General features: G+C 41.2%; 1 protein-coding gene and 1 pseudogene across 4 annotated transcripts in view; both read left to right on the plus strand.

Annotated features, from left to right (window-relative positions):
* Nucleotides 1–8,540, plus strand: part of LOC115071299 — an 11,789-nt pseudogene extending 3,249 nt beyond the window's left edge.
* Nucleotides 1–18,196, plus strand: part of Stxbp4 (syntaxin binding protein 4) — a 177,926-nt gene that overhangs the window by 141,071 nt on the left and 18,659 nt on the right. For all 4 annotated transcript variants that reach the window (XM_029566127.1, XM_008838424.3, XM_029566128.1 and 1 more), the window contains one exon: nt 15,261–15,318. In XM_029566127.1, the coding sequence (XP_029421987.1) occupies nt 15,261–15,318 (58 nt within the window). The remainder of the gene's footprint in view (nt 1–15,260; nt 15,319–18,196) is intronic.

Consider the following 18,196-nt stretch of genomic DNA (forward strand, 5'->3'; position numbering starts at 1 on the left):
GTATGGTGAGCTAAGATGATGTCTGTCAAGTAAAAGTCAATTTAATTTGGATCTATTTTTATTAATGTATTAGTCAGCACAGGCTTCTGTAACAAAATGCCACAGGCTGGGTGGTTGTGGTGATTTGAATTAGAATGTCCCCCATAGACTCAAGTATTTGAACATTTGTTCCCCAGCTGATGGTGCTATTTGTGGAGATTTAGGAGGTGTGGCCTTGCTAGAGGAAGTGTGTGATTGGGGGCGGGCTGTGAGAGTTCATAGCCCCTCCCCGCTTCCAGTCTACTCTCTCTGCTTCCTGTGCCTGCTTGAAGATGTGAGCTCACAGCTTCCCTCCCCCCACCCCCGCTGCTGCCTGCCATGCCTCCCTCACCATAATATTCTCTTACCTCTCTGAAATAAAGCCAAATAAATTCTTCCTTCTGTAAGTTGCCTTGATCACGGTGTTTTATCACAGCAACGGAAAAGTAACTAATACAGTGGTATAAATGACAGAAAGCTAAATTCAGGATCAAAGTGCTAGTAAGGTAGGTTTGATTGATGCCTCTTCTCTTGGTTTATCCACAGCTGCCATCTTGGTATAGACTCACATAACTGTGTGTGTATAGAGTGAGAGAGAAAGAGCTCTATGGTGTCTCTTCTTAGACAACATTAATCCTTAGAATTAGGGACCCACCCTTTGTGATCTCATTTCATTCTAAATACTTCCTTTAGAAGCCCCATCTACCTCTCCAAATACACCATAAGGGTGGTGAGAGATTGCACATTTGAATTATAGGTTGACACAAACATTTCATTCATAAGAACAACAAACTGTCATCAAATTATATTAGCAATTAAACATTCATTTATGATTTCATACATTTGAAACAGAAATCTTACTGTATCATTTCAGCACAGAAGCTGCCCTTCCTGTTTGCCATTATTGCAGAGTGACAGAGTGGATGAGCATTAGGTTAAAAGTCTTATTACTGTCATTATTTATAGTTGATTCTAGGACAAAGCTCTTTAACCTTTTATAGTAGCAGACTCCAGTTTATAACATAAGAAAACTGAGTTGAAGTTTCCTAAGATCCCTTTCCATTCAAATATTCACTGTATCCGATAGTTCTAGCATAAGTTCTAGCATCAGATCCTGTCAGACCAACCATCCTGCAGACACCAGGTATGAACCATAGCCAAAACACAGACAACTACCTGAAATGTATGGAGAGCGAGTACAAGCAGGGAGAGTCTGAGGGTTAATCAGAACTTGGAAGAACACAACTTGGGATTAGTTTGCTCCTTATTCGATGTTTAGTTTGATGTCAGAACTAAGGCTGGAACTAGAGGGGAAGACAAGCAAGGCCCCTTGGGCTGGCACCTCCACCTTCCAAGGGAGTCCTCAGTCTCAGTGTAGACCCTGCCCTTGCATGAGCCTGAGCATACCTATCTGCACTTTGCTGCCTGAACCTCTTGCTCTCCCTGCTCTAAGCCCGAGCAAGACCTGCAGGGTAGTGGAACTCTGATAACTGTACTCTTACTAGCTTACAGAACTAGATGACATTTGCAGCCAGTACTATGGAAAAGAAAGGAAGAAATTCTAGAAATTCTTGTATATAAACACTACCCAAATCTCTGCCTGACCTTAATCCATATAAGTGCAGGCACATTGCAAGTATTCTAACCAAGGTAGGTAAGAGAGAGCTGAATTGATATGTAAGATGGTGCCAAACAGACCTTATAGTTTGAGTCTGGCCAAATAAATCTGCTAAACAAAAATATCAGTGTACTTTAGAACAATGTACATAATCCAGAGTTTCTCTGGCAGTCATGACTTCCAGAATACAATCGAGAATTGCTCTATATGAAGAGAATGTACATATGTACATGTGTGCATCTTATTCTCCAAAGTAGAGCTAGTCAACAGAGCCCAACCACAAAAAGGTCCAGAAATTGAAATATAGACTTTAAATTTATATTTTTCAGTGTGTGTGTGTGTGTGTGTGTGTGTGTGTGTGTGTGTGCTCACACGCACACAGGTACACACTTATGTCCCATGACATGTATGTGGAGGTCAGAGGACAATTTCTTCTGAGTCAGTTCTCTCCTTCCACCACAGGTCCTGGTGATCAAACTTGAGTCCTCATGTTTGTACAGGAAGCACTTTAACTGCTGAGCCATCTCACCAGCCCTCGGATACAGACGTTAAAGTGCTTATTATAACTGTGTTCAAAGAAGATGCTCAAAATGCAAGGAAAGATATATTATCTAAACAGAGAAATAGAAACAATTTTTTAAAAACGAAATATACATTCTAAAAGTAAAGGCTCCATCTTACAAAAATCAGAACAGTATCTACCTCTAGGGAAAGGGATGTTTATGTGGTGATGATGATGTTCTCCCTCTGTCCTGATGACAATTTAGGCTGCATTAGTGTAGGCATTAAGATGTGTATATGTCATTGTGTAAAAGCTTTTTTGGTCTTTTTGAGACAGGATCTCTTCCTGTAACCCTAGCTGTCTTGGAACTTGGTATGTAGATCAGGCTGGCCTAAATCTAGAACTCTGCTTCCCCTGTGCTGGGATTAACAGTGTGTGCCACCATGTCCTGTGCTGTATGTAAAATTTTACCTCACAAGTAAAAATGTCTGAGTAGACTTCCTAGCTGAAAAAGTCCCGACATCAGAGGCTTGTTAACAACTAAGCAAAGAGACCATAGTACCTGACAATTTAATGAATTGTCTAAAATTCATTAAAAACTAGTTATAGAGTGACTTTACATCGAGTGATCGTTCCATGATGATGAACATTCCATTTAAAAGGGACAAAATGTGAGAAAACAGACAGGGAAAGAAGTCAACAGTGTACCGCAGTGTATCAGTTCTTTTTATGTCAGTGTGACCAAAGTACCTAACGGGCTTCAAAAGAGAAAAGATTTATCTTGGTTCACCTTTTCAGAAGGGTCACTCCATAGTTGCTCGGCCCTGTGTGTTTGAGTAGAACAGGGCTCCAGGAGCATGGGTAAATGACAGCCATTCTTGTCACAGTGGACCAGGAAGCAGCCAGGGGTAATACACCCCCATGGTTTATTACCCAATAACCTACTTCCAATGAGGCCCCACTGCCCAGTTTCTAGAACCTTCCAAAATAGTGCTACAGACTGAGCACCATGCATACAAAGCATGAGCCTCTGGGAGACATTTCATTGGATAGGCCATAAATGAATTGATGGAACATGAAGATGAAAAGGACTATTGCAGCTGTTTGGTAAAGTGGCTTTTTAAATAATGGGATTGCTTATATTACTGCTTTAAAAGATTTCCTCATTTTAAAAAATTGGTATTCCATTTACATACAACAGAATGTAAATGTACAACTCAATAAGTTATGGCAAATACACAGTTGTATATTGCTGCTGTAATCATGTTCCAGAACTTTTCCAACACCTCACTCTTTTCTCACGTACTGCAATGTAGTCATTCCCCTCGCGCTCTGTGCTCCATGAAGCCTTTGATCTGCTTTCTATCACCATTGTTTTGCCATTTCTAAACTTTCCATAAAAAGACTATACACGTCTAGCCTCTGGTAGTGAGCACTTTGAGATCCCCCACGTATTCAGGAGCATCTTGTCACTGAGTTATGCTGCACTGGGTTCTATGTCACAGTTATGTCTCCTGAGACACAGTGATGAACATTTGGATTCTTTTTAGTTTGTAGCTATTTTACTAGAATTTCCATCAACATTGAAGAACACTTCTGTGGATGTTGTTGTAAGTGGTCTTGAACACCACACTATGGATTTTACAGTTTTAAGTGATTGTAATCTATACTATTAGGACTTCATTCTTTGCAGAAAATTAAAACACTTTTGAGTAATTTGAGTCACTTCTTTGTGTTTGTAACTTGGATCAATATTGAGTTTATCTGACTTTCAAAGTTATCTTTTGAAAATCTATCTCCTCTATGAAAGTATTTTTACTGTTTTTTTAATTACATTTAATAAGCCTGCAAACAAATCTTCTTTAAAGCAAATGTCTCAAGAAAGCATTGTTTCTATATTTTCAAAGTTTTCCTGAAAATGATATGAGACTGTTGACAGATTTCCATAGTTTCTTCAGTTAAAAGATAAAGACCCTATTCATAGCAACATGCTGATAGCTAGGGATTCATAGTATCTAGTGTTGCTTTATGTACCCTTGGGCTGAGAAATGTTGATAATTTGCTCATTTCATCTGCTTTGTGACAACATTCTTAAAGTCACATGTCTATTGGTCCTCTCAACCCTGTTATCAAAATCCACAAATAACAGTTGTGCAAATATTTGTGAGAAAGTTCCCTGATGAGGAAAAGACCTTACAACAATAGGAAAATTTCAAATATAAGCAGGATTCACTGGATGATCAGTCTTCACGGGAGGCAGATTTCTGTCATCAGTCAGCAGCGATTTCAGTCCAGCAATCATACACTGCCATCACAGATTGTCTCATGTAGCCATTGTTCTGAGTCGGGGTCCCCCAGGCCTGAATAGTAGATATTCAACAAGTGTGAGCAGAAAACTTAGCGAAAGAGGTTCCTGACAGTTACAGGGTCTGGGAAGGTCAAGGAGTTGGAAACACTGCTGAGAATGGATAGAGGTTTGCCTTGCTGGACAAGTGGAGGAGAGTTTGACCAGTGTACCAGAGAGAGCTTGGATGAGAGTCATACTAGTTTGGGAGGTGAAGTCAGGAGACTGAGCCTACCACCCAGACCCATTTTCTTAACCCTAAATTTAGATAATTCCGTTTACTTACCCTCTTGTTTCCTTTAATATATATAGTCCTTAATTATACATACAACTATAAGGTTTCATAGCCAATTTAGTTAAGAGCAATAAACATCTTTAATCTCTAGGTTTCCCTACCTTCCAGTCTCTCAGTCCCATGTCCTCCTCCTTCCCTCCTTCCTCTTAGTCCCGTGTCCTCCTCCTCCTCTCCTTCCTCTCAGTCCCATGTTCACCTCCTTCTCCCCTTCTCTGACTCATCTTCCTGTTCTTACCACAATTTATCACCTTTTGTCCCACTAACCACAGAATGAAGCAGAAACCTTTTAAAAATATACTAGATTTATTGGGGGAATATTTACAATTCTGTGACTAGTATAAACTTTAGATAAATTTTATGTTTTATATCTTTCCTTTTAAAACTGAAATTATGGGGTTGGAGGGGTGGCTCACCAGTTAAGAACACATAGGACTCTTGCCAGGGACCCAAGTTCAGCCCTTTAAGTACTTCTGTACTTTCTGCAGCTCTACTTTAAATTCTCTTCTTAATTTAACACCCTTTCAACACTTTTTTCCAAAGAGCTCTTCTTTCAAGTTCTGCATCTGATTAAATAGTAGGTGTTTGTATTGCCATAGACATTTGGTATAGTAAACACTGATTCCTCAGTTCAGCAAATAGCAATTAAGAATTTTCTGTGTGCACAGTCGTGCTGGCAGCAGAGCAGGGAACAAAAATGAGGATAAAAGAAAAGAAAGCTGGTCAGCGGCCAGTGTGTGCCAGAGGTGGCCGAGAAGGGATGCTTGCTGTTTTATGTGAATGATCAGGAAGGTACCACTGATTCAGTGACATCTAAGCAGACCCCTGAAGGAAGTAGCAGAGTGATCTGTGGACATGGAACAGCTCTCCAGGCTGTTACCATTACTGCTCTTTACGTTGATTTAAGTCAGACTAGTTGACCAGTCACAAGCAAAGCTTGTCAGAACAGAAGAGTTTGAAAGGACCTTTTACTCATCTGTCTCTTGTGCAGGGCGATGTCACACACCATAACAAGGAAAACTACAGCAAAATCAACTTTGTCGGTGCACAATGTTAAGTCCATCGGATGTTACTGGTTTTAAGCAAAACAAACCAGAATAGGCACACATTTCCCCCAACACCATGTAAGTGCTCAGAGACAACTCTCAGTAAAAGCCTAGATTCTCACCTGTAGTCTGGTCATAGAATGAACATTAGCAGTGAAGAGAATATTGAAGGTGACTGTCGGCATTCAAGGAAGTGACCCCAAAGTCTAGCGTACAAAGCACTATGAAAATGCAAAGTTTGCATTTGTTGAGAAGAGGGCTGAGAAAAGAGGGTGGTGGCCTCTTTCCCCCCTCCTTAACTGGGCACTGCTTTAGAATGTGTTTGTTTGCCAAAGGTAGTGAGGATTGTACAAGGAGGACAGTAAACAGTAGGAGTAACCAAAACCGCTAACAGTATTTCCTGTTTTATCTTTACTGTATCATAGCTCCTAGTGGGTAGATGTATGACTTATAACTAGAAATATATAAAATCTTCTATGTTATGCATGTGTATGTGCTATATTTCCCTCCCCCGAGACAATGATGGTATAAGTAAATAAGTCATAGATGCAAAGTTATGTCTGCTAATACAACATTTGTGCAAGTTTAATATTCAGGAGTATTTAAAATATAATTCCAAAACTTATTTAGTTATTTTTAGAAATAATTTAAGAAATATTTTTACAATTGAAGTACCAAATTATTTGGTTATTTATGGGTCACACCCATCCGCTTGTATAATAGACTCCATTTTCATGAGAAAATTAACAAAGTTACACTGCAGTTCAGACCTACAAATTAACTTGTACAGTCCTAAATCTAACATAGAATGACTCTAAAAGAGAACATTTTGTGTTCAAGCCTAGAAACTATTTCAGTTCCTCTTAAAAGAACACTGCTTTGGACAATACAGCACATTGAGATACTGGGAATTCTGTTTTCTCTTTTTTGCTCAACTAAGTCAGGCAGCAGTATTATTTGGTCATTTTGATATCAGCTGCTGGCAATGCAGACAGGTACGGAGGCAATGGAAGCAGCATGGTGTTGCTCTTAGCATGAGCTCCCAGGCAGGCTGCACATGCTCAGATATGGAGTGCACATCCACCAGCGTACAGCAACGAAACATGGACTGTGTGATTTCTACACTCATGAAAGAATTATGGGAAAATATGACTTCCCCTTAATGGGACTTTCCCCTGTAGATACTTTTTAAGTTTTCCTGTGTTACGCATATAGATGATGCCAGCAGAACCGTGAGCCATGAGGAAGCTTCTATTTTCATTGCATTAAATAATGACCTCATTTTGTATATAATTGTGTCATTATATATGAACTAATAAAGAGTCTCTAGCTCCATGAGCTATCAGGATAGCTGTGTCCTGTGATCATTACTTCCATATAAATTAGACTTGACAAGGTTGTTACCCTCTCATGGCTATTCAACTTATCTTTGAAGAGCATTATCTATTGATTCAAGATTTTCAAATGAAATTCCACTTACACCATAAATGTCATAACTTTAGTGAAGCCTTAGGTCTTCCTCTCCCTCTCTCTATCTCCCTCTCTCTGTCTCCCTCTCTCCTTCTCCTCCCTCTTCTTTCTTCTCGTGAAGTCCTGTGCTAGAAGTGAAATGTAATGTACTTGAGGTATTGTGGTAATGACTAACTAGCGTTTTTCGGAGGAATCCAGCTATGCTTGAGCCTGCCTGAGACTTCCTTGGTGGTATGATCTTTCACAGCTAGGTTTGTGGGGTTCTCAAGTCTCCCATTTCTCCCCATTCCCACTCCTGCCGTCCTTCTGAATCCTCCACCTTCACATTTTAGTTCTTTTGCCAGTGCTTTTTGACTCCACTTTACTGAGCTCCTTCACTTCCACTGTGACTCTGACATCAGCAGAAACAGGTTCCAGCACCCCCATCTCACTCAGATCTTCCACCTTTCCAGCATACTACATGCTGATCACCCTTGCCAAGACCTCCTGCCACTCTGCCTCCCTGGTTCCTCCTTCCTCAGCTTCCACTGTCATTTCCACTTATCTTCTCAGTCTGAAGGCTGTGGGCCATTATTCTAGTCTTTCCTTCAGATTCCCTAAGCTCACTTGACTCTCTTTCCTTCCATCACAACATTGAGCAGGATTCTGGGTCTCAATAAATGATACTTGCTCTCTGTATGATATATACAAGCAAATGGGAGCATTGCTGTAGTTAAAACACAAACCACTAGATTTTTGGGTTTTGTTCTTGTTTTTGCTTGGAGGGCATTGTTTGCTTAGTTGTTTTTGAGGCAGGGTCTCAATGTTTAGGCCAGGCTGGACTTAAACTCACTGTTCTCCTGCCTCAGCCTCCTGGGTGCTGAGATTACAGGAATGGTGTTGAGAGTGCCCTGGGACCCTCCGAGTCGGGGTAGAGTCGGCGGAGTCACAACACAGACACCACAGAGTCACAACACAGACACCGGGAGTCAGGTGAGAAGCAGGCAGTGCGAGCGGCTGCAGACTCATTTATTGTGGATATGGGACTGCCTTATATACCCCTCTCCCAGTGTCCCATTGGCCCCAGTAGTCCTTCTCGGGTTGTGTCTGATCTTCATTGGCTCTCTATGTCGAGCTATCTTGCGTCAGCTGTCTCTATGTCCCTTGGCAGAATACAGGTTCGACTCAACAGGATGTTTTTGGCACGTTTGCAGCAGTGCATGCGCTGGTTGTTCAGGCCGTACTTCTTCCTACAGTACGGATCACAATAGTCACCTCTACAAGATGTTTTAACACATAATAACAGTTACTTTAGAGTCCATCATTTTGTCCATCTCTAGATCTGGTTCTCTGGATGATTTTTATCTTCCCAGAATGGATACACACACACACACACACACACACACACACACACACACACACACTTTGTCTTTTCTATGTATATACTAATTATAACTGAGTACACTAAAGATAGGAAATGATAGAGACTGGAAGTAATAGTATTTAAACCTAGAAATGAGCTTGTCTTCTCCATGAAGACATTAGCATGGGATAGGGGGGTTTTAATCTCATTTGTGCTTGGGATGGATTAGCATTTTGTTGTACCCAGTTACCTTGAGTTCACCAGACCACAAATACTAACAAGCAGGGGTCAGCCACCTTCTTGGTTTACATGAGGGCTGGAGTATTGAAGATTTTCCTCAGTATTTCTACTGTATTCCCAGCTGACACCTACACTACAAGAGACATGTTGGGTTTGCTTTCCTGATGTCCCCAGCAGTAGACATCTGTTGCTTTTCCTCTGCACACATCAGTGGTGCTGTAGAGGCTGGGGCAAGGCTCCAAGCTCTCCTGCTCCATTTGTTTTAGGCAGTCCCTATGCACCTGAGGCACAGGAGTGGGACTTCCTGTGTTTCCATGTCCATTACCAGTGACAGGCAATTCCACCTCTGACTCAGTGCTCTTGTGAGCTTCCTGTCCTACCTCATGGAGTCCAAACTCTGGTTTATAATAGTATGGAACTCTAGATTTGATCCAGATTCCTGTATTCAACACATCTTGGCCAGTAACCATTTAACCTAATATCAGTATAGGTTGTTTTCTACTCCCCACCTCTACCCCACAAAGGAAAAAAAAAATCATTTTTATTTTTCTGGAGTCAAGTCAGACACTAGGGATAGAAGAATTCCTTGCCCCTCCTTTGGGAACACGTGACCCCAATCAGAGTAGAGCCCTCTCCAGGCTATGGGAATGCCTCTTGCCTCTCCTCCAGCAGTGGCAGGCTACAGCTGTGTATCAGAGAAGGATCTAGATCATCCCCATGTTCTAGGACTGGCTCTACTAGTAGCTGCCGACCATCTTGCACTCATGCAAGACCCAGAGCATGGCAGCCCCTCCGGGAGCTCCTGCTCCATCCTCAGCCTTTCACAGGCTCTGCACACTTAGAGACTCTCCAAGGTACCTGCCCCACCTTCCTCAGGAGCCAAGAGCTGTTTCAGGAGGGCAGCTTTTCTCTGTGGGCTAAGCTATGATGCTGTCTCACAATCAAGCCTGAAAATGTGTTATACAGTGTCCGTTGTTTCCTTGGCCATGTTTCTGGCAGCACTTCATCTCCTGTGCTCTGCCAAGATTTGTGTGCACCATCTCTGCCTGGAGGGACTTGTTCATTTGTTTTTGTTGTTTTTTTTTTTTTTTGCTTGTTTTAAATCCAATCAGGTGAAGAACTTAGGCTATGTGAACCTACACACATTTTGTAGGGTTATGTGGCTTTCCCCCATGTGTAGTGGGGCCAGTGTTTTCTTTCATCCTCTTCCTCCTAAATGGGAACAGATCAATTTGAAGTCCAAGGTCATCCTCACTACAGAGCCAGGGCTACATGACACGTTTCATAAAGAAAGAAAGGGGGGAAGAAGAGGAGGGAAGGAGAGAGAGAGAGAGAGAGAGAGAGAGAGAGAGAGAGAGAGAGAGAGAAGAGAGGAGAGAGAGAGAGAAGAGAGGAGAGAGGACACACCCAGACAGTCCTGCTGTGGCCCACAAAGCCCCACAAACCCCATGTAGATATGTCTGCCCATTTCTCCAGCAGAATCTTTTTGTGCTTGTGTGGATGATGCAGTTTTCTGAGTTCTTTTAATATGCCAAGCCTGCATCCATGCAAGGCCCCTACAGGTGCTGTTCAAGCTTCCTAGAGTACTCTTCCCACATCTGTGCCTGCACTCATCCAGCCTCTGCAGAGACTGTTGCTGCTCTTTTTCTTGCTGACTTGGAGTGCTTTGTTCTGGAGCTCAGTCTGTCTGTGCTGAGTTACTCTTTCACAGTATTCTGTACTTTTTCTTCCTAGCACTTGAACTTAACTTGTGTTGATGTCCTTGTTTGTGATTTTTGTGAGTTGTTTGGGTTTTTTGTGGGGTGTGGGTTTTTTTGTTTTGTGTGTTTGGGGTTGTTTGTCTCTTTAGGGAAGTTTTTAGTTCTGCTTTTTCAGACAAGCTGGCCTCAAACTCCCTATTTAGCCAAGACTGACCTTGAACTTGTGTTCCTTGTATCCCTACCTATTCAGTGCTGGGATTACAGGTGTGTGCCATACTTGGTCCCCGTTTATGTGCTGTTGGGTGCCAAACCCAGGGTTGTGTGCATGCTAGGCAAGGACTCTACCAACTGAACTACATCCCTATCCTTATCTTTAAAGCTCTGTGAGATCAAGGGCCATGTGTATTTGTTCACCATTGAATATTGAGAACCAACAAAAAACTGACCACCTAAATAAAAAGTGTTTGATGAATGACAACATGGCCAAAAATAACAAAGAGAATATGTGACATGTGAATAGCCTGGGGAAACAGAAAGGGAATCATTTTGTAGGAAATATGATGAGTTTGATTTGGGATGTGTTGAGTTTTAGGTGGTAACCAGGATTTTAAGTTCAGTATGTTCAAGAATTACTTTGGCAAGATACTCGTGCAGATTTTAGAGTCATCACCGTGAAGTTTTTATTAGAAACAAAAGATCTTTGGTGGAAAGAATGTGCACAGACCAACATTTCCAATCAGAAACAATTGCAGGTGGTTGGAGTTGTCATAATGTGTTTTTTTAAATATGAAAAGGGAAAAATAGAAGTATTGTATATTCCTAATTATATAAAATTTTGTGACTGTAGAAACATTTCCTTATTTGGAACAATAATGATGATTGCAAAGTATTTATAGACTGATATAATTACTTCCCAATCACTTATTGTGAAGAAATGGAATCTTTACTGTTGGGAAACTGAGTATGTTGTAATCATATACACTGTGTTTGAAATCAGAAGAGTTCTTTTTCATAAAGTGGGCTATTTGTGTCTTTTTAAATTGGACAGTGATTGTGTTTTCTATTACTGGACTTTCACAGGGAGGTTAATTACTATCAGTTTAGTTCTACTTACAGACTGTGTTCAGTGCATGGAAGGTAAGAAAGTGTTCAGTCTTCTACAAAGCCGAGAATGTGTCCTAAAGTAAGCTACACATACACTGTTTAGTATGTGGAAATATTTTTATGACCACAGTCATTAAATGACCATTCTGACTTAAGTGCTTATGCATTAATACCTGTCTAGGTCCACTGTTCTGAGGCTAGAATTTGTTTTCACAGTAAGGAAATATTCAAGGCCAGAATCCTTTTCATTGACACAAGATGCAGTATCTCATTGTCCAGCTCAATATTTTGATTTCTCTTTTTTTAATTGATTAGTTTTGTTATTTGATAATTTCACACATGTATAGAATGGATTCTGATTACTGTCTCCTCTCTCTCTCTCTCTCTCTCTCTCTCTCTCTCTCTCTGCCACCTCCCCCATCCCTACTAGTCCCTTTCCTTCTTTCCTATAATCATGACTTTTGGTTTGACTTTGTGACCCATTTAGTTTAACCAGTACCATCTATGGACCATTGGATTAGAACTGTCCATTGGAGCCTTAAGAGGTTATCCGTGGGTAGTCAACTGAAGGCAGTGATTCCCCCCTCTTCCTGAATCTATCTGTAGCAAATAGTTCACAGGAAAAGTTAGGGGCCCTGAGTCCCTCTGTCCATTCTTCCCTATTGATGGGCCTATTCTTTTTTTTTTTTTTTTTTTTTTTTTTTTTTTTTTTTTTTTTTTTACAGGGTCTCCCTGTAGCCCCAGCTGTCCTGGAACTCACTAGGTAGACCAGGCTGCCCTTGAACTCACAGGGATTAAAGGCGTGCACCAACATACCAGGCTTGACCATGCCCGGCTTGATGGGCCTATTCTTATGCAGACCTAATGCAGGTTATCTGCCACTGCTGTGAGTTTTTTATTGCAGTGAGTGTATCTTGCCCAGAAAATTACTTTTTGCAGCTGTTCTTCTCATCCTCTAGGACCTGATTCTTTCTGCCCCCTCTTCTGCAATGTTCCCTGAGCCTTAGTGGGGATGGTAGTATCTTGTTTAGGGCCAAGCAGATGAGTGTTCAGCCAACTCACTTTTAAAGTGATCTCATGAATTAAAAGGCACTGTGTTGACTGGGAGTGGTGGCCTGCACCTTTAATCCCAGCCCTTGGGAAGCAGAGGCAAGTGGCTCTCTGTGAGATTGAGGCCAGCCTGGTCTACAACCACACAGTGACTTCCAGGCAGACTGAGACTAGGGAGACCCTGTCAAAAATCAAAACAAAAAGGCAGTGTGTTTTGGCTGACCAGGTTGCTCAGTGGCTAAAAGTGCCATGCAAGCTTGATGACTAAGTTTGATCCCCAAAACCCACTTAAAATTAGGAGAGAATTGACTCTACAGAGTTGTCCTTTGATGTCCACATGGGTTGTGAGTGCACTTACGCATACAGTTACATAATAATAATTAAGCTTAAAATTCTTTAATAAAAATATGAGACACTAACATTAAAATGTGCATTTTTATTCTTTCATTAAAAAATACCTGAATTGGGCTGGAGAGATGGCTCAGAAGACTTGGGTTCAAATCCCAGCACCCACATAGCAGCTAATACCTGTCCATAACTTCAGTTCCAGGGGATCCGACAGCCTTGTCTGTCCTCCTCGGGCATGCACGACACAGGTGCACTTACCTACATGTAGGCAATACATGCAAACACATTTAAAAAAAAAATCATAATAAATAATTTTAAAAAAATATTCAGAAAGTGTGAAGACAGAAAATATTTCTAGTCAGCCTTGTGGGGCAGGAGCAGTCTGTCATGGCTGAGCACTGAACACTGTGAACATGTACAGAGTGGCACTTCTGATTTGTTTATGCTGAGCTTGCAGAAGGGTAAAATTTCTGTTAAGAATAGGAGCATACATTTATGCAAAGAAAATAGGAACCCCAAGAGAGCCTTATTTTAATATATGAAAGAAATAGTTATAAAATTTTGTTCCTTAGTCTTGAACCGGAATAAATTTAAAGCTTTTTTGTCCATTTTTCTTAACCACAAAATGAATCTCTTTATAGCTGCTTCCCAAAAAGTATCCTCTAGGGGCTGGAGAGATGGCTCAGTGGTAAAGAGCACTGGCTGCTCTTACAGAGAACTTGAGTTTGATTCCCAGACCCACAGGTGGCTAACAACTGTGTGTAACTCTAGTTTCAGAGGATCCAATGACATCTTCTGGCCTCTGTGGGCATTGCATGCCACAAGTACACATACAAACATGCAGACAAAACATTTGTACACAAATAAATAAATAAATAAGTAAATAAAATATTCTCTAAGAACTGAATAGCAGTGTAGTGAATTTTTATTTTATTCCTATAGTTAAACTTTCCTTACATTGTTTCTCTAACCTTCATTGATACTTGGAATGATGAAAATCAAGCATGTGTTGTTAAAGCTCACTTTCTTTCCAAAACATCAGGCTACTTGAGCAGTGAAATCCTTTCTGGCATATATCTATCAAAAGAGCTATGATAACCCAGTGTCAAAGAGCAAATTGGAAAAGTCAGTTGAAATCCTTAGATGTTCTTGGTGCTAGAGTGGATGGGTGGAAACCATCACAGCTCTACAGAGGTAAAATAATGCAACCAGACCTGGCACAGACCTGTGATTCCAACTAGTCAGGAGGCTGAGGCAAACACATTAGCCTGGGCTAAGGAGTGAGTTCAAATGCCCCAGATGACCCAGTGAGACCTTGTCTCTATAAATAAAAGAGGTTGTGGCTGAGTGGTAGAGCACTTATACCTATATACATCGGCCTGAGGTTCAAATGCGAGTAAATAAATAAGTCAATTAATTATTTAAGAGGGGAGAGAGAGAATGACAATATTTGGCTGCCAAAACATTGCCTGTCCTGTAGGGATGTGAACAAAACTGTACACACAGAACATGGCCCTACATTGCTTGCTTACTTCATCCCACATTGCTTTTTAGCTAACTGTTCTCCATCCTGTTACAGAAATGGAAGCTAAATTTAGCAAATTGTTTGACCCTTTATGTTTAGTGCACAAAATTCTTAATTAACACAGTAAAATGCCAGGATCCATTGTAAATCACTCTGCTAAACTTTCAAACTTAATAAAGAATCTTGTCTTGTCCAAAAGTGCCTTTCAGACCCTTGCTGATCTGGCACTCATGCCTGATTCCCTGTGGAGCTGAGCAAAAGAATGTAAAGGAAGCCAATTAAGGAAACTTTGAGCCAGACTAGACAAGCAGAGGCCATCTTGTCCATCCTTCTGCCTCAGGCAAAAACCATCCACTGCAAACACAAATTTCTGCTTGAATCCTGCTGACAAAAGCATTCACCAACCACATGTAAATGACAAGTCATAATCCAGTTATTGCAACTAAAGCAGATTGTTAACTGTTTGAGACTTATATATTGTGTTGTAAAGATGCTGAGTATCAGCCCTCATCTGAATTGTCTTAATTCCTCCTTTCCAGAAAATTATTTTGTGCAACAAATGTACTCCAATAATTGTTGAGATTGGGGAGGTTTATGTCCAGGAAATAAAAGTTTTCTTCATCGTCTTATTAAATGTATTTTTGGTTTCCTTTCACTCTAGGCTTACCTTATGGGTGGGAGGAAGCTTACACAGCAGATGGAATCAAGTACTTCATCAAGTAAGTACAAGCATCTCAACCAAGTAAGCAATTTTCCTCACATCTGGAGAGAACCTGGAAGTTGCAGAATAATCAGCAAAACCAAGAAGCCCTCTTGGAGGTTAGAAAAATTAGAAACAAGAAATGAAGTCTCACCATTTTCATCTCGTGATTTAAATGCTAATATCAGATCACTAGAGGGGAAAACCCTGGTGACAGTTTCAAGGGAAACATCCAAAAACTGGAATAGGATCGTGATTCGAATTTGCATGTTGACTGCTTAAATTCACTTGCTACACAATATTATTAACATTGATGAAAAGTCAATGGCTAATGAAAACTCCATTTTTCATGCCCTAAAAGAATACCAGTTGTAACCATCACCTTTAAATACTTTACAATCTACACAGATCATTCATTTTGCAAAAAACTTGTGGCTGTTTTCTGCTTGCCTGGCAATGTTCCATTAGTGGTGAAATGTGTAGACTGCCTACCTGATGTGATGAAATTCATGTAAGCATAAGAAATGACAGACAGTAAAAAACCTAAGAATAAATAGGACAGTAGATGAAAAGACCTGATCCCAGTGTGTCACAACAACCTTTAGGGTGTGTGTACCACCTCATTATTTTCCTTAATTTGTAGATGAAGAGAGTAGGAGCCTCAAGGCATTGCCAGAAAATGCACAGCTACCGCTTACCAAGTCAGAGCTGGAGTGGAAGGCGTTTTCTCTAAGACCTTTTCTACTATGTAGACTGCAACTCATAGAGACCTTGAATGCTTGAACAGGAGTAGACCCTCTACTGCCAGACTAGAGCATTCAGCCCTGGACAAAGCAGTCTGCTGTGTCCTTGACATCTTCTGAACAGCTCCTTTCATGTCAGAACTGGTGTTATGAGAGTGAGTGCCAAGGAAACCCCTCAGTCCTGACTGAGATCCCCAGAAACTTCCTTGTACATTCTTTCAGCAAATAATGCTTGCTGTGCATTATGGGAGGAAAAGGGGGGTGCCCTTGCTGTCCTTTCAGATGTGCACACACATGCCAAGCAATACGCAGATTTTGTGTTTCTCAGCCCCCTGCCTCGATGCAGGTTCTTATCTCCCAACTTTAGCTTTCTCCTCATGAAGTAAGGGGAGCACTGATGAATTAGAGCATTGCTGGATGTTAAGCACCCACCATACACTTTGAACACAGTAGGTGAATAGCAACTCCTCACCATTATTTTTCAGTATAGAAAGACCATCATGTAAGAAGCACAGAGCCTGTGAAATCATCACCATTGTAAAGATATTCATTCAAAAGCTTCATATTTATAAAGATTTAAGGAAGAACTGAAGATAAACGTGGCAAATTTTTCATGATCTGTTTTTTGTGTAATCTCTGGTAATTGGTAAAGCAAAGATATAGTTTGTAACACAGAGAGCAGAAAGAACTTCTGGAATTCCATGGGCAGGTCACATTATCAGCCCAGTGCTGACTTCCAGAATGAGTCCCTTCTGGAAGGAAGCTTACTCTGATATATTGGACTCTCTGAGATATATATATAAGAGTGAGTGCCAAGGGGACTCCTCAGTCCTGACTGAGAGCCCTTGTTTTCTGGGAGATTTTCTTTGCTACACTGTATGAATGGCTAGAAAAAATGAAAAGCCGTATTCTAATTTACATCCGGCCGTCAGCTGACAGTTACTGATCAAGAACATGCTAGGCCTATTTGTCTCAGCATTCTATCAGGTAATCCTCCTAACAATATGGAGCGTAAATAGCACAGGGCTCTTATTGATGGTGTTGTGTTGGTGGTAAGCTACGTTTCACCCTCAGTCATGCCTGCCTTCTAAAAGGTCACCAAAGGTATATATAATCCAAAGAAGGAAAACTGCCGTTCACTATTAAGTGGGATCCTGTATTCAGAGGCCTTTGGAAATGTCAATAAATGAGTCTGCAATCTGTAGAGAGTTCTTTCACTAAGTTTAGCTGCCTGTCAGTACATCCAAACCCACAGCTGAATGTCAGAGAGTGGCTAGTGCTTTATGAGAAAAGGATACTGAGGAGGAGTTGCCCACAACAGAGGAAAGAAGGGACAAGAGAGGCAGTGTGTCTCTCTGCCAGGTACCCAGCTGAGTAAGCCATTGTCCTTAGAGAGTGAAATGGCCTTAGGCTGGACTTTTTGGAAAGACTATGGACTATTATGGAAAGGAGGGGATCAGACAAGGAGAGGAAACCAAAGAGAAAGCCAGCAAGCTCTGGCCACCCTGAGAGCTAACTCACAGCTCTCCCAGCTCCTGTGGGAAGAATAGGAAGACAGGGAACGTTTGCCCAGCCTCCTTTGCTCCACTCAGAAAACATACCCCAAAAGATGTTTTCAGAAACTCACCAGTTCTTTTCATTGACCTTAGTTTAAGAAGAAAAGAAAGAAGATAGATCTGTTTCCAAAAGGGCAATGTAGGGATCATGGTCTCACCATTGCAGCTAAGAGACTAACCTCATCATGGTCACCCTTCGTAAAATTGCAGAATCTAGATTCAGACCCAGGGTTGTCAGGCTCCAAAGCCACCTCCCCACACACACGCAGGCTGCATCACCTCCCCCTCCTTATTTTAAGGTCATCTGGTGACAGGTGTCGAGAAGGACATTTTAAACCAGTTGAGATTTAGGTAGGATGCCTTTATCCACTTTAATATAGCAGAATTAGAAGTTTAGTTCTAAGAACAAGTAGTGAGTCTGTAGATTAGAAGGCCAAAGAGCAAAAGTAAGGAAATCTAACCCATACCAGTCCCTCCTTTGCCCTGCCTCATGGAGAGTGGGGCGTTTGCCATGAACTGGGCTTTTCTTTCTTAGAGCTCAACCCCATTGACATAACAAGATGCATTTTGCCCTGCCCATTCTCGATGTGTTATGCTT

Source organism: Nannospalax galili, unplaced genomic scaffold, assembly GCF_000622305.1.
Source record: "Nannospalax galili isolate Female #2095 unplaced genomic scaffold, S.galili_v1.0 scaffold95, whole genome shotgun sequence".
In the NCBI taxonomy this organism is placed as follows: domain Eukaryota; kingdom Metazoa; phylum Chordata; class Mammalia; order Rodentia; family Spalacidae; genus Nannospalax; species Nannospalax galili.